Source organism: Centruroides vittatus, unplaced genomic scaffold, assembly GCF_030686945.1.
Source record: "Centruroides vittatus isolate TY-2023 unplaced genomic scaffold, ASM3068694v2 contig_717, whole genome shotgun sequence".
Taxonomy (NCBI): domain Eukaryota; kingdom Metazoa; phylum Arthropoda; class Arachnida; order Scorpiones; family Buthidae; genus Centruroides; species Centruroides vittatus.
In genome coordinates this window covers 540,043-554,455 of record NW_027122456.1, presented here as the reverse complement: position 1 = coordinate 554,455, position 14,413 = coordinate 540,043, and the positions used below count along the sequence as shown (strand labels likewise).

Below are 14,413 nucleotides of genomic sequence, written 5' to 3'. Positions count from 1 at the left end.
GCGATAGATGTGTTGGGACCTTGAAGTTAAGTGTTCCTCTTACGCGTAGGTTTATATATATCAAGGGTTTCAATGCATCTAAGACTGTGTTAGTTTCTGACATGCTTGGTGACTTTCATTTCATCCCAACACATCTAATAACCGATTTTACACCATTGTGCGAAATTTAAGCAACAATTGTTTTTTTGTCGTAACTCTGCAGGAAATCACCTGGGAGACACGAAATTCAGGATACGGAGACAGTATTTTGTACTTAAAGGATGAAGAAAGCATACTAGTACGAAAATGAATAGAATGCATAGAGTATGGAATCAAAGCCTTCTTTTTATCGTAGTCTTGCACTGCACATGCTGACTGCATGCATTTTGCATGCCCTCGTGTCACTTGCGATGTCTTCCTGCATACAAATCACCTTTCTACTGAATTGGGTGTTTATTGTACTGATTGCAACAAGCCCTTTTCTACAGTTTCGTGGCTGTCTGCTTAAAAATTACATTTTTGCTTAATGTTTGCACGTCAGTGTATTATTGTAATGTAGTGAGTTGAAATTGTAATGTTTGAATTTTTGTAATATTCTTTGCAGTTGTAATGTATTTTTGTTTTGTGGTCAGTAAGTCCCATACTGACATTTCTAGTTTGATAAAGATAAAACAAAATCCTCACACTGGATTTAAAAAATTTATCAAATTCGGACCCTACCCTGTCTTAAATTTTGCATTTTTGGGTTATCGTCTAGTAATTCAATCAAAAAACACTATGGAATTTTTCTAAATGTAGGCAGTTAGCCCTCTGTCTTATGCCATTAATTATAAATTAATATTAACACAGTAATATTTAGAATATTTGGCTTGATTATTTTCCTTCTACAATTTTGATTAATGAAATATTAAGATTATATGCTGAATTTAATTTCTTAGTTACTTATATTGCTTCAGTTTTCAGTGTTATATTAGGACACATTCACACATTTGTTATTTGCTGAACATCTGACAAATACTGAGTCGTTTGGGTAGTTATTCATGATGAATGCTTGGCACTTGCCATTTTCCAATTCTTGTTGGTAAATTGTGCCAATCAAACAAGATGTATATTCAAAAGACAACACAAATATGTGGAGGGGACTGTGTGGACAAGATCTAGAATGTGGTATGGGGGTGACTCTGAAAATTTTGCAATACAGGAATACTATAAGGCTTAAAACAAAATATTTTTTATATTCAAAAGCACTGTTCTCTGGCCAAAATGCACTTAGGTAGTTGCTCCTTTCCAAGATTAAAAGCATGATACCACTCATTTTCTGAAATGCTATCAAAATACTCTGTTAAGGAAGTTTCAATTTCGTCCTCTGTGTTTTAAATTTGCAACCCCTCAAATGTTTTTTGAAATTAAAAATTAGCCAGAAGTCGCAGAATGCCAAATCTGATATGGTGGATGTTGAATGATTCTTATATTATTAGCTTGAAGGAAATCAACATCCTTCTTGGCAGTGTGTAACAAAGGATTATCATGATGCAAAATTTGGCCTCAAATTTTCAGTGACTCCAGAACTGTAGGAAGACAAACTGTAGTGTATCAATTAGCCATTACTGTCTTCTGTTCATCAAGCTTAATTGCTTTTGCCAGACCAGTGCTACTGAAAAAAACAGCAAACATGACGGTTTTTATTACTCTCTGCCTTCTCACAGTTGTTAGAATTGGATCATCTTTATGGATCCATACTTGACTTTCTTGACATGTGAGACAGTCATAAAATGGTATGTATTACTTGACAAGGAGCTCCATTGTGCTTGGATGGATGTTCACCAGAAAATATCAGATGTTCCTTTCTCCAACATGATAATGCATTTCTCAGCATTAATAATGCCTCATGCATTTTCTGACATTCAGTGTGTGTATACATTTATAGGTTGTCTCTGTGTACTCTGTATATGAGTTTGTTTATATATAATACTAGGCAATTACCCCATTTTGCATTGCATTATGATGATATAAATTGCAACATACACAGAGTTCAGTTCTCTATATATAAAACTACTAGTAATATCATTTATATATTTATTAAATAACTGCAAATAAAAATAAAGCAAATAACTAATGGTAAGACAAAAGAAAATGAAATTTAAAATGAATAAATATCTGAAAATAGATATTTGGGACTACAATGGACTGACTAGACCAGTGGTTCTTGACCCGTGCTCCACGGATCACGGGTGTTCCACACAAAAAATTTTTTAAAGTTTTTATTGAAAATTTATTACAGCATGTTGCTTCACTTGTAGACAATTCCACATTTCTATTTTATTCGATACAATAAGGTTTATTAGTTTATTGCTTCGTTGTTTAGTGAGAATGGAAATGGCTATTGATTTTTGAATGTGTCGATGCCAATAATCTGCATAATAAAAAGTATATTAATTGTGTTCTGCGGTCTCAGAAAGGTTGAGAACTGCCAGACTAGATGGATGCTTTGGCATGTTTATGATACTTCGGCGATTGAACTTTAATACATTATAGTACTTAAAATATTTTACCGAGATTTCAGATTATTTCTGTAGCACAATTGACATCCTCTTTTAGTCGTACCATTTTGTTTTTCTGTGAGAAGTCTGCTTTTACTCAAACATTTTGTGTTGACGAGTGGTCAAGTGGGTTAATTAGTCAAACAGCCAGACTGATATAACTTTATTATATTAGATAAAGCGTGAATAGATCACGTAAACTGGCCTGGCCATTATTTCATTTATTATTAGTGACATTATTACATTGAATGTTCCACGGCATGTATATGGATTTGTAATATATATTATTTATTGGAGTGTAGTATCTAGAAAGTGTGCTTGTTTGTGACTAGTGTAGTCTATTTCTAAAACAAGGTCAAAGTTGTTTGACAATTTTGATCCAAAACTAATTATGCACAGTTAGTTGTGCCAAATTATGGTAATGCCTAACAAACTTTGCAATTAAGAACTGGAGATACAATTGTCTTTTGGTGTAAATATCTCAAATTAATTTAAAACACAAAAATATTTACAAGTACTTTCAAAAAAAATCCAAATTTGTCTCCTTTGGGTGAAGAATAAATGGAAAAGGTTCCTACTTTTCTCATTCATTACGCAATTAGATTAGAATGTCGTCTGTCTTAACCATTCTTCAAAGTCACTTAAGGAAAGGATCGAGAAACACGTTTTTTTATGTTGCTTTTATGCTGCCAAGCTGCACGGAGACATCTTGGCAGAACGACAAATTTATTCGACCAGACAGACACGATTGACATTAAAATTAATTTCTTTTGTCAAATTTATATACTATTTTAATGCTAAAAATATTGAATACCCATTACCGTATTTTTGTGTAGTTAATCAAGTAATATTTTAGTATTCTGTGTACAGTACATATTTAAATATTCACATTTATTATTACTTTATACAGTTTTTTCCTAATACTCTTTCCACTCTGTGTACAATAAAAAGACTGTTTTTGAATCCATCTTGGAAAATAGAGTGTTTTGATCTTACATTGGCACAATTTCCGGAAATTATGGGGCTATATAAAAATTTAAGGGGGACCCCATTATGGCTGACTTGGACATAACGGGCTCCCTTACCTTAATTGGCATATTTTCTCTCAAAGTTTGCAGTAATTTTACCTTTAATTTAAAATAAGCATTAAGTACGACACAAAATTTAGTAAAAAATTAATATTAAAATTTTTGTTTTCAGCGTAAGAAGATCAAGAACAAATGAACAGTTGGATCAAAGCTATTCAACTAAGAGATGCATGGCCTTATTCCAAGAATATGCATGTAAGAATTAGAAATGTGTGAAAGCATTTTTTTTACTGAAGATTTCATAAATTTACTTTTAAAAGTATAATTTGATCAGTATTTTACGAATTCTCGTACATACGATAATTTATTTGTTCGTAAATATAAATTTAAAAGTACGATATTACAGTTTTCTCAAAGTCGTCGTGTAGAATCTTTTACCTAAAAGACTCTACACATTATTCTTATGGATTTAAGAGGAATTACTGAGCATATCTGTGCATGGTGATTCCTCTTAAAAAGCTTGCTTAACTGTTTCTTTTGCCGATGTCTTTGTGTCAAAGTGGGATTTCAAATTTTTGACTGTTGTGTTGTATTTATTGTTGGTGGGATGGATGATTTAGTTTACTAAGCGATAGCTTTTGTAATAGCATGTTACACGACTTCCCACGGGTATATCTTTTTTATGGATACGGTCGATGCAGTCGAAATAGAAAGGCGAGTAATGCACGAGGAGGGCTACCTCCGGAATGTAACAAATATGTGCAGATTTCACACTCGTTGACCAAAGTTTGTGTGGCCTACTTGTGACACCTTCTAATTATTGTTTTATGTGGCATACGTAAGATGCCATCATTTCTAAGACTTCCTCTTACCAATTTTTACTTGACCAAAATAAAATGCATCTTGCAGTTGCCGTAATATGACGGGAGTTTAGGGATGGATCGAATAGTTTTTTCGGCCGAATATCAACCAATTTTATTATATTGAAACTGCACGAAACAAAAGGCTTAGTGGTGTTTTCGAATTTTTCCAAGCTTCTACGTGTATTTTGTTAGCACCTCTATAAAACAAGTCAAAAACACTGAGAATTAAATTTAAATAATTTTATAAACAAAGAACGTGATTGTCCAAAAGTATCTTAAAGTACTCGATTAATTAACATTAAACTAATTAATGACGGGCCTGATGTGATTTGAAACAAAAAAATATAATGCCGTGTTTGAAAGTGAATTTTCATCCCCCTCGAGTTGTCTTCTACCAAGGAGTCGTAGTGGCCATTTTGGAAATTGCTGGCTTAGAGTAAGGCGAAAAGCAGCATCTTCTACTCTGTAATAAAGATTATGTAGATTTACATTTTTATTGTGATGAAAAGTAAAAAATTAAATGCCATTGTTGAGGTCTGATCCTTTTGTTTGGCAGCTCTAACAAAATTTCTTGCTTCCTTCCTATGAAGGCAGCAGCATTATTGTATCTTTGTTACAATTTATCACTCTTGAACTGTGATTATTGGGCTGCAGTTTTAAAATTGCAGACCTATAAATTCAGTCGAGACCAGATACAGAATGCTTAGGAACTGGAGACCCCGATTAACTGTATACGAACTTCTGGACTGGACTGGAAGCTACATTATTTCATTTTCTTTCCAGAATGGAGTTAGATAGACAACTGGCATGCCACTCTTGTTAACAGGAAAAGTATGATGTACAGGGGCAAGACACTACTAAAATTGTGCATCGAGATCTAAAAAATTGCAGCCTGGCATTGCGACGATGCCGCAATAAATAATTGCTCATTAATAAATATTGTTTGCTGAAGATCGCTGACTAAAGTTGTTATTTATTCCTTTCCGAAACACACAATTTTTAAATATCTGAGTTTTTAAATGTGATTTCCATTTTATTTCTTCCTCCTTTCTCTCCCTCCCCAACTATGAAATAATTTGGCTTTGAAGTGTTTGCTCCAAATAACAAATAGATACTTTGTGGCCAAATATTTGGTCCTACACTGAGTTATTATTTTTTTTAAATAATAACAATTTCCATCCGAATGTCTCCCAGTGATGATTTGACTGGATAAGTTAATAAACGTCTCTGGAGTTGCTAGTTACATGATCGGATACCTCCCAGTCTGTAGTATGTACTGTACTTTTTTATAATTACTATGTAAAATTTATGTTTTAGCTGCCGATGATCCGGAAACCGTTGGCCCAGAAGGTATGGAGAAGTTCTGCGAGGATATTGGAGTGGAACCAGAAAATGTAGGATTTAAAAAAATTATTTTTGAAGTGAAGCAAGTAAAAAAATATTTTTATTAAAATAACATATTTTATAGATTGTGATGCTGGTGTTAGCTTGGAAGATGGATGCAAAGCAAATGGGTTTCTTTTCGGCATCAGAATGGTTAAAAGGGCTTTCAAATTTACAGTAAGTAATTTTTATAATAATTATAAAATCATCATCATCTGTGTGCCATATCAGAACGTCCTGACGTCGGCAAGCACCTGGCACAGGTTAAAGAGTGGTTATTACGCGCCAAGGTGTATCCTGGGAGAAGTTACAACCAGAGTGGTTCCCCGTTGCCTTCTCTAGAGCACGATGTTACGCGAGGGGAAATGCCTTCCTGGAGGTCTTGTAAGGAAAATTGGCCCCTATTCAGGTGTTACAAATGTGGAGAAAACCCAGAAAACTGCACGTGGCCAGTCTGTCCGAGCAGGGTGCAAACCCGCAACCGAACTCCCTGTGTTTAGCGACAGAACCGCTCGGCCACTGGTGGGCCAATTATAAGATAATTTTGAATTATTCTTCATTCGGATATTTTTTATGGACGTAACCTCTGGCTGGTATATAACCCCTCCCACGAGCTTTAATGGTCATATTTGCCACCTCGAATTAAATCCGGACCGAGAATTTAAGCTGCGAGTTTGGTTAAAATCTGAATCTGCCATACATCAATTCTTGATTTAACTTGCCACTTTTGATGAGATAATTCCCAAATTACAGATTAAAGCATGTGCTATTTGAATTTTTTATAAAACAACACAGATGTATTAAATTTTTATGACAGTTCTAAGCAACTCACTAAAAATAAGCAATGATGAATAAGCAGTTGATTTACATATACAGTTAAATCATCGCAGGATACTATTTTGTGGGAGAATATAACAGTTACTATGGAATTATAATGGTCGTATATTTGTTATTTTATTTACAAACATAAGCTATGGCTGGTATATGTCCCCCTGCCCCACCTCTCCCTTCTCTAGCATTGTAGGTAACCCACATTTGGAAATTTCTGATTATATCCTCACTAATACTTTTGTCTTGGTTAGCATAGTTTCTTTAATATCAGTATACGTTGTCTACTAAACTTTGAAATTGCATGTTTAGTTTGCGCGTGACAATTTGTGCAGACCTGTCACAATACACACTTGGACAAATTGGAGATTGTCCGTTCAATTCGAAGATTTTTTCATCCAGTATTAAAGTTAGCAAATATGAAAAATAAAGTAACTCTTAATCTAGACTTGCCAGCTTTGATTTAACACGTTATTGGCGAGTGTGGCTGTAAGAGCTTTTAATTTGTACCTGCCGTGGTTCAACTGGGTCCACAATAGGGACGGCCAGATGGGGAGGACGAGGCCCAACATATTGCCACCAAAAATATTCCCAGTGGTAGACTGATGTCTTAATTGTCTTGCCGCCATTTGTTACATTTTGTATGCTATCTGATTCTGACGATATATTTTTCCGAAAACCTTTGGTTTAGATTGTTCGTCACTTCGGAAAGTTAAAATATATATTTAAATTTATGAAAATAATTTAAGAATTTTGTTTTTTCAGATGTGATACCGTGCAGAAAATTCAGGGAAAATTAGACTACCTCCGTTCTTTGCTCAATGAACCAGTCACATTCAAGAACATATATAGATATGCTTATGATTTTGCTAGAGTAAGTAAATTTATATATAATATATATAATAGAATATATATATATATAAAGACTAAACATTAACTTTTTGTTACTTAGTCGATACATCTTTCAAATTTGTTATACTTGTAATGAAATAATTCTTAATTCTAGTGAGGCATGCAGCATTCTGCAATTGCTTAAAAGTAGGATTATTCCAAAGTATTTTTTTGTGATTAATATCACACGCAGCTCCTAAAATATTAAAATCAATTGACAATAAATTATTCGTTACGATAACATGTCTGCCATTTACAATTCAAACTTGCCGTATTCTCTAGAAATGCCATAGCACGTACCAATAACACGAACGCTAGACTGAGTAATTAACGCCCGGGATCTTTGAATTATTAAGTTTCGGTTTTGAGTCGGCGATAAAAAGAATATCGACGGAAATTTCAAATGTAATGGCTTTATTTTAAAATTAATACCGAATTATCTGCAGAATAATTCAGTATTAATTCAATATTTGTTTGACAAGTGGTATTGTTGTAGCATAAGAATTTTAATAGTTGTACAGTAGTGAACCGAAAATCGGAATCAATTGGGGACTGGGGTTGTTCAGATTAGTAATTTGTTCCGATTACCAATTATGTACGAAAAAATACATTAACCTGTCCGATGTTCAAATTTTTCTCCGTCGCGTGTCGCTTCGTGTTGAATTTTCGTCGATTTTAAGCCTAACGAAAATTTTTATAATAATAATCGAGGCTATCGTATCGTTAAAAATTATTTCTGCATTTTGTACAAACAAAATAAATATATCGAAGAATATAAAAAACATGAATATTATACTTTAGAAGTAAATTTAGTATCAAAAACATTCGATTCAGCTCGACACAGTACGACTGAAAATCGTGCCGATTACCGGGGTTCCGATTAACGAGTCTCTACTGTAGTTCATTCTTGGTTACTCACTTCTTGCTTTCATTTGGAGTAAATAGTTTAAGTGCTATTCTGATTTGATATAAATACGAAAATATAGTTTATTTTTATACAGAAAATACTAGCGGAGTAACTTTACATTATAATTTTTTTCACCATAGAATTATCAATATAAATCTCGTTAAATGTGGACTTTTTTAAATACCGTAGATTCTGCTTATTGTAATCGCAAATGTTGTAGAGTCCTAAAAAAAGCAAGTTAAAATTATTAAAATGTTACTTGTCGTAATTGGAATTTGGTTAGCGTTATTATTACCTTTGAGTAAATAGGCCTTTTAAGATGTCTTTTGTGGTGTCGGCCTCCACATGCGGTTGATAACACACAATCTTTATTGGCGAGGGCCGGATTTGAATGCAGGTGCATGTTTTTCCTTGAATGCTACAATGTCGAAACCTCAATATAAATATGATTTGGGTTTAAGTAGATAAAATCAATTCTCCATCATAAAAAAATATTAACAACACTTTAACATGCATGTATCAATGAGTATGTATTGAAATTTTAAATGCTGATGATCTAAGGATTCGGTTTGTGTGTCTATCATTAACAACAACTAGCATACGAACAATACTATATGCATTAATTAATAAATCTTCAAATTATACATTTTAAAATTGTTTATCATATCCTTTAATTGTAATCTTAACTCTAATATTTTTTATTAAGAGGAAATTCTGGTTTCATTGTTTACTTATCTGAACTGAAAACATCAAGCTAAGTGAGTCTTAGGTGAAGATTACAATAAACAGAGTCTACTCTATTAAAATAACTAGGAAACATTTTGAAAGTTAAACGATCTCTCTTAAAATTAAAATAGACACTGTAAAATTGCAGTGTTAAGAATTTGTCTGAGATCGGTTTTAATAAAGTACAGTTGCACTATTCCGAACTAATCGAGTCAAGTGGTAGTTTGGATTAACGGCAATATGACGGAAAAGATACGATTCTTCCACTTTGAGGCCATTTTATAGAAGCAAACAGAGGTTAGAATTGTTGTTAAGTCAAACAGGGTCACAGAAAGAATGAGCAGCAATGCTCACAATATGTGACTTAAGTTTAGTTTACTTATGACTGCGATTGTACAGTTAACAAGTCCATTATTTTAATTAGGGGAATCGTAAAGTGTTTACAGTACAGTCACGCTAATTCAGTCATAATTTATAACTATTTAATGTTTAAGTGTTATAAAATTAATTTTAAATGGCAGCAATTGTCGGCGACCGATTGCTCTCGTCCGATTAAAAACTCGGGCGTAAAACGTCCGTAAATGTTCGATTCGAATGCCCAATTTAAGTTTTGGTAGATAAGAAATGGTTTTTGTTTTTTCTTAAATTTACTATTTATGAACTTGTTGGAGAAGAGTGCAGTTTTTAATTTTATTATATTATCCATAACAGGATAAAGATCAAAGGAGTCTAGATATAGAAACGGCTAGAGCAATGCTACAACTTTTATTAGGAAAACATTGGCCTCTTTATAGTTCTTTTCATCAATTTTTAGAGGTATGGTAATTATTCAATTTATTGAAAAATATTAATTATCAATTTCTAAGACGGTCGAATCTGATTAATTTGTATCATCGGAGAATTTAAATGCACTGTTGTTCCCCTCGAAATTATTCGTACCAAATTACCGTTAAAAAGTATAAGAGGTTCTCAATTTGTGATGCGATTCGAACAAAATTTTGACATTTAAACTAATGATAAATTCCTCAGTTGTGTTCTGCTTTCGTGATTTTAACCGTATTAACACACTATAAATATAAATGATGGGATGCAATATACTAATAAATAATCTTAATATTTAACATTTAACTAAAATTAAGAACAGATAACAGCAAAGGTATTTTTGAAAAGACAAAGAAAGTGAGATGTGAACTGGGAAGAAGACAGAGTGAATGACTAATTGAAAGTGAAGAGAAGAATTGTCAGATTTAATTTAGCTTTGGTTCAACAGTTTTGTTTCTAGGTTAGGAGAGTCGTTTAGTGATTGGGGTGTCTAATGGACACGGAAAAAATCATGGATTTTGGTATTAAAGCTGGAAAAGGAAAAAAAATTATCATTTCAGAGTGTATAATGCATCATATAATGGAAAAGGAAACAATAGAAATGATTTGAATGTGCACATTGTTGCATTGCTTGATACGCTCAGTGTAATCTTAATTGGTTTGCACATTGATCTAAGTACAATAATTATTGATATTTACTCCAATATTTTAAGAAAGTAAAAGAATTTAAAGCCAAATAATTTTGTATGAAAAAATGTAGCTTTTTCAATTGCCGTCTTGCGGGATTCACCGAAAAGCAGTTGGCAATCCTAGCCGTTAATCAGTTTTCTTTGGAAATGAGGTGGCAGAGGAGGTCTGATCACAATACAGTTTAAAAGCTCTTACCAAGTAAATGGTATGTAGAATCCATCAGCAATGCTTGCGGGGTTTGGAACCAGTCAGTGTCTCTTTTGGAAAGATGTTACTGTATGTTTTTCTATTTAAATGTGCATCCTTTTCAAATTTGAGAAGCCGAGAAATGATGCTTTACATTTGAAGTACGAACGAGGAGCTCGGAAATGAAATGTGTTAAGTGACATTAACATGCTATAATACTGGAAATGATACTAAACTTGTTAACTGTAATTTGAACAGATTTTGACTATGGTAAATTGATTTTACTTCATTTTAATTCCACTGATTTCAATAATGAAATCTATTTAAATTAATAAGTTTTATAGTTACAAGACAACAAACTTGATTTAATGCAGAGGTGAGATGTTTTTTGGAGAATGCATTCCTATGCCTCCGTTTCTTTTAATAGTTAATATAGTGACAGGTGTCGAAGTGACTATTTCCTTAATAAAAGTCTGTTCCGATCCCATGATCGTAAATTTGCAAGTTCCATTGCTGATGTGGATCTGTGCACAGTACAGTAACATACAGTAGACCTTGGATAATGCCATCAAAGATTGGAAAATCAGAAAAGTTAGAATGAAAGGAGTAACTGATGGAGCAAAGTCTTTTCAAATTTCTCATATCACTCTGAGTTGTTGCCAGTGAAATACAAAATGGCCAAGGTACTGTCGTACCTGAATCCAGCTTTTGCAAGGAATAGAGAGATCTAGCAGTTTTTATGCTTTATTACATTAGAAACTCTTATGGCTAATAACTGGATAAACGATTTTACAGCCGATAAAATTGCTAAGCAATAAAGACATTTTACCTCCCCGGGAATTAGCGATACGGTTAAACACTACTCCGGACGACAGGACGGGTTCGGTTCTTTCCGGTTTAGTCTATCGCATCAATGTGACGAAGTGAAAGAATTTGAAACATTCGTTGAAGATGATTTTAATAATGTCCCACGGTAAACGCTCGCGTGGAATGTGGATTTTCCGTCAACAAAGAATACGGTTAACGGAAAACCAAAGAAGACACTTGTAGCTTACCGGAAATTACACAATATATCCAATTTCCCCAATCCATTAGCTGACATGATTGTATCAAAATAGTTTATCTATGCAACTTGAACTGCAGCCCAGAGATACAAGCTATAATGTCTTAGTTTTTGTCTCCCTGTTTACAAAGAGAAAGACTGGAGTGAGAGGCTTGACTGCAGAAATGACAAAAGAGCTAAAGAAAAAAAAATGACAGTTCTCCCAAATATGTAATCTTCATTAATTATAGAATAAAATACACCTTGAATATGATTATTTTATGATATTTACTCACTGTGAATTGTATTTGGTTTACATTATAAGGTTGACTGCATCAATTTGAATTTCCATATTTTAATAGACAATCTTTATCACATACAGGCTTAACATTTTGAAGAAGCAATACATGAATTGTTCGATTTGTTTTCATTTTGATTAATCATACTTTATAAGAAAGGGTATTGAACGGCCTTATAACAGAGTTTCATTTGGTAACATCAAATAAATTGTGAATTGTTTAATTTCTGCAGGGAGATGTTTTTGGCTAGTCGGGGGAAAATGCAAGTTTTCCTCTAGGAAATCGGAAATTGCCCAATTGGTGACGGTTTTCTGTTGAAGCATGGAATGCTAGCTTACAAATTAATTATTCTTAATTAATCTTGTCGAGTCAGTCAGACCTTATCCAGTTTGTCAAATATATCACAGAGATTAAATTTAATCTTTCTAAAGATGACAGAACCTTCCTGTTGAATAAAGTCATTGCATCAGGTCATGCATCGGTTCCATCATCTTCAGAAAAATAAAGAAAGATAACTTCTAAATTTCGAGAACTGTGCCGTTAGTAAACTTAATATAAAATAAAAATCTCTGTTTGAACCAAAAAAAAAGAAAGATTCGACCGTACGTTATTTTTAAAGTCTATATTTATATATGCCGTACCTACACTCGACATTAAATTTTATGTAGATTAGAAATTTATAATTGGATTTTTGTTTTTTAGCAATCTAAATATAAAGTAATAAATAAAGATCAGTGGTGTAACGTTTTGGAATTTAGTAGAACCATTAATTCAGATTTAAGTAATTACGACGAAGACGGTGCTTGTAAGTGGTTTTTCGTTATTTCCGTCGATTTCTTTTTCAATACTTAATGCGAATTTAAAATATTTTCCAGGGCCAGTTTTACTAGATGAATTTGTGGAATGGTTAAAAGCCAAAAGAAATTTGGGACAAGATTAAATTAAAACAAAAAATTTTCTTATGTGCATGTTTGTATGTGTGTGCACGTGCATGTCGACTACCTGATTTCATTTGTATTTAAAGCAGCATAGTGCCAAATGCCAGCGTCGCCACGGATATCTCGGCATTGCCTCTCCCATCTCTTACGGACTGAACGCGTTGCCGGTCATGACGTGTCGGGCCGAAATTTTAGAGGAATGGGAATTGCAGATCTTCAGCTCAGGACATTAAATAAAAAAAAAAGAAACAAGTGATTGAATAACACGAACAATAATAATGAATATCAGAGCAAGAATCTAAGATTTTGTTATTTTCTTAAAGACTATACACACAGTATTTAATCTTCCCTAATTGAAAGTGTTCAGTCCTTCCAAACAATATGTGATCTTGTCCCTTTTTGAAATTACACTTATGTATGCACAAGACGTTTCTTCGGCCATATATGGCTTCGGTCTCCGGGAAGAGAGAATTGCGGCAGGCCGGTCGGACGTGCTCGAATGTATATTGACGATTAGATTTTTATGTATATGTACAGGGAATGTTTGGTATTGAAAACTGTAATAAAGCATGGCTCCAAAACAGCTGAAAACGATAAATGTTTTGTTTGTTTGTTTGTTTGTTTTTAAAATCACGTGCTCCTTGTAATATGCAATTGGCGTGAAGCGAACATAAAAATCTTCGTTTTACTCGACGCCAGTCAGTTATCACTAACTCGTGATAGCGAGGACTGAACACTGTCAAAACGATCGATTAGTACACTTTCCGACGGATCGGCTTGATCGCAATTTATCTTCCTACCTCCGCACGTTTTCTCAGGTTAATTTGATCATTTGATTCTCTACGTTGCAGCTGAAACACGTCTCATGTTAAACAAAAAAAAAGCCACTCGTCACGTCTCTCGTTCCACTAAGGATTAAATTATATTTTCCGGCAGCATTCGGATTAATTTAAGCCAAAGCGTCGTCCCGTAGAAATCGAGATCTTATTTTTGTGGTTTCGAAAAATTTCATTGTGTATATAAAATTAGTGTGTTTATATACGTTATATATTTACACACAGACACAAATACAAAAATAATATAAATAAAATGTATATGCAATGTGCTTGATGATTATCTGAATGCTGAAATGGTACAAAAGAATATGAAAAAAATTGTAAATTTTTTGGAATATGCTACTGTACAGTTTGAGATATTTTGAATGTTTTTAATGTTTATCAAGTTAGATTAATTTACTTATTTTAGAATCTAGTTTAAAAAAAATAAATTTATTTTAAAAAACTGGTTGTTG

General features: G+C 33.2%; 2 protein-coding genes across 7 annotated transcripts in view; both read left to right on the top strand.

Moving 5' to 3' along the window:
* The window catches only part of SCCRO4 (DCN1-like protein SCCRO4), a 44,747-nt gene extending 31,027 nt beyond the window's left edge, over positions 1–13,720 (top strand). For 5 of the 6 annotated variants that reach the window (XM_067276797.1, XM_067276796.1, XM_067276794.1 and 2 more), the window contains 7 exons: positions 3,720–3,802; positions 5,728–5,804; positions 5,879–5,970; positions 7,387–7,495; positions 9,857–9,961; positions 12,887–12,989; positions 13,060–13,720. In XM_067276797.1, the coding sequence (XP_067132898.1) occupies positions 3,720–3,802; positions 5,728–5,804; positions 5,879–5,970; positions 7,387–7,495; positions 9,857–9,961; positions 12,887–12,989; positions 13,060–13,124 (634 nt within the window). In that variant the 3' untranslated portion in view covers positions 13,125–13,720. The remainder of the gene's footprint in view (positions 1–3,719; positions 3,803–5,727; positions 5,805–5,878; positions 5,971–7,386; positions 7,496–9,856; positions 9,962–12,886; positions 12,990–13,059) is intronic. The other variant, XM_067276799.1, reaches the window with a different exon arrangement.
* LOC136980656 (uncharacterized) overlaps positions 1–14,413 on the top strand; it is a 204,610-nt gene that overhangs the window by 55,134 nt on the left and 135,063 nt on the right. The gene's annotated exons all lie outside the window — the stretch shown is intronic.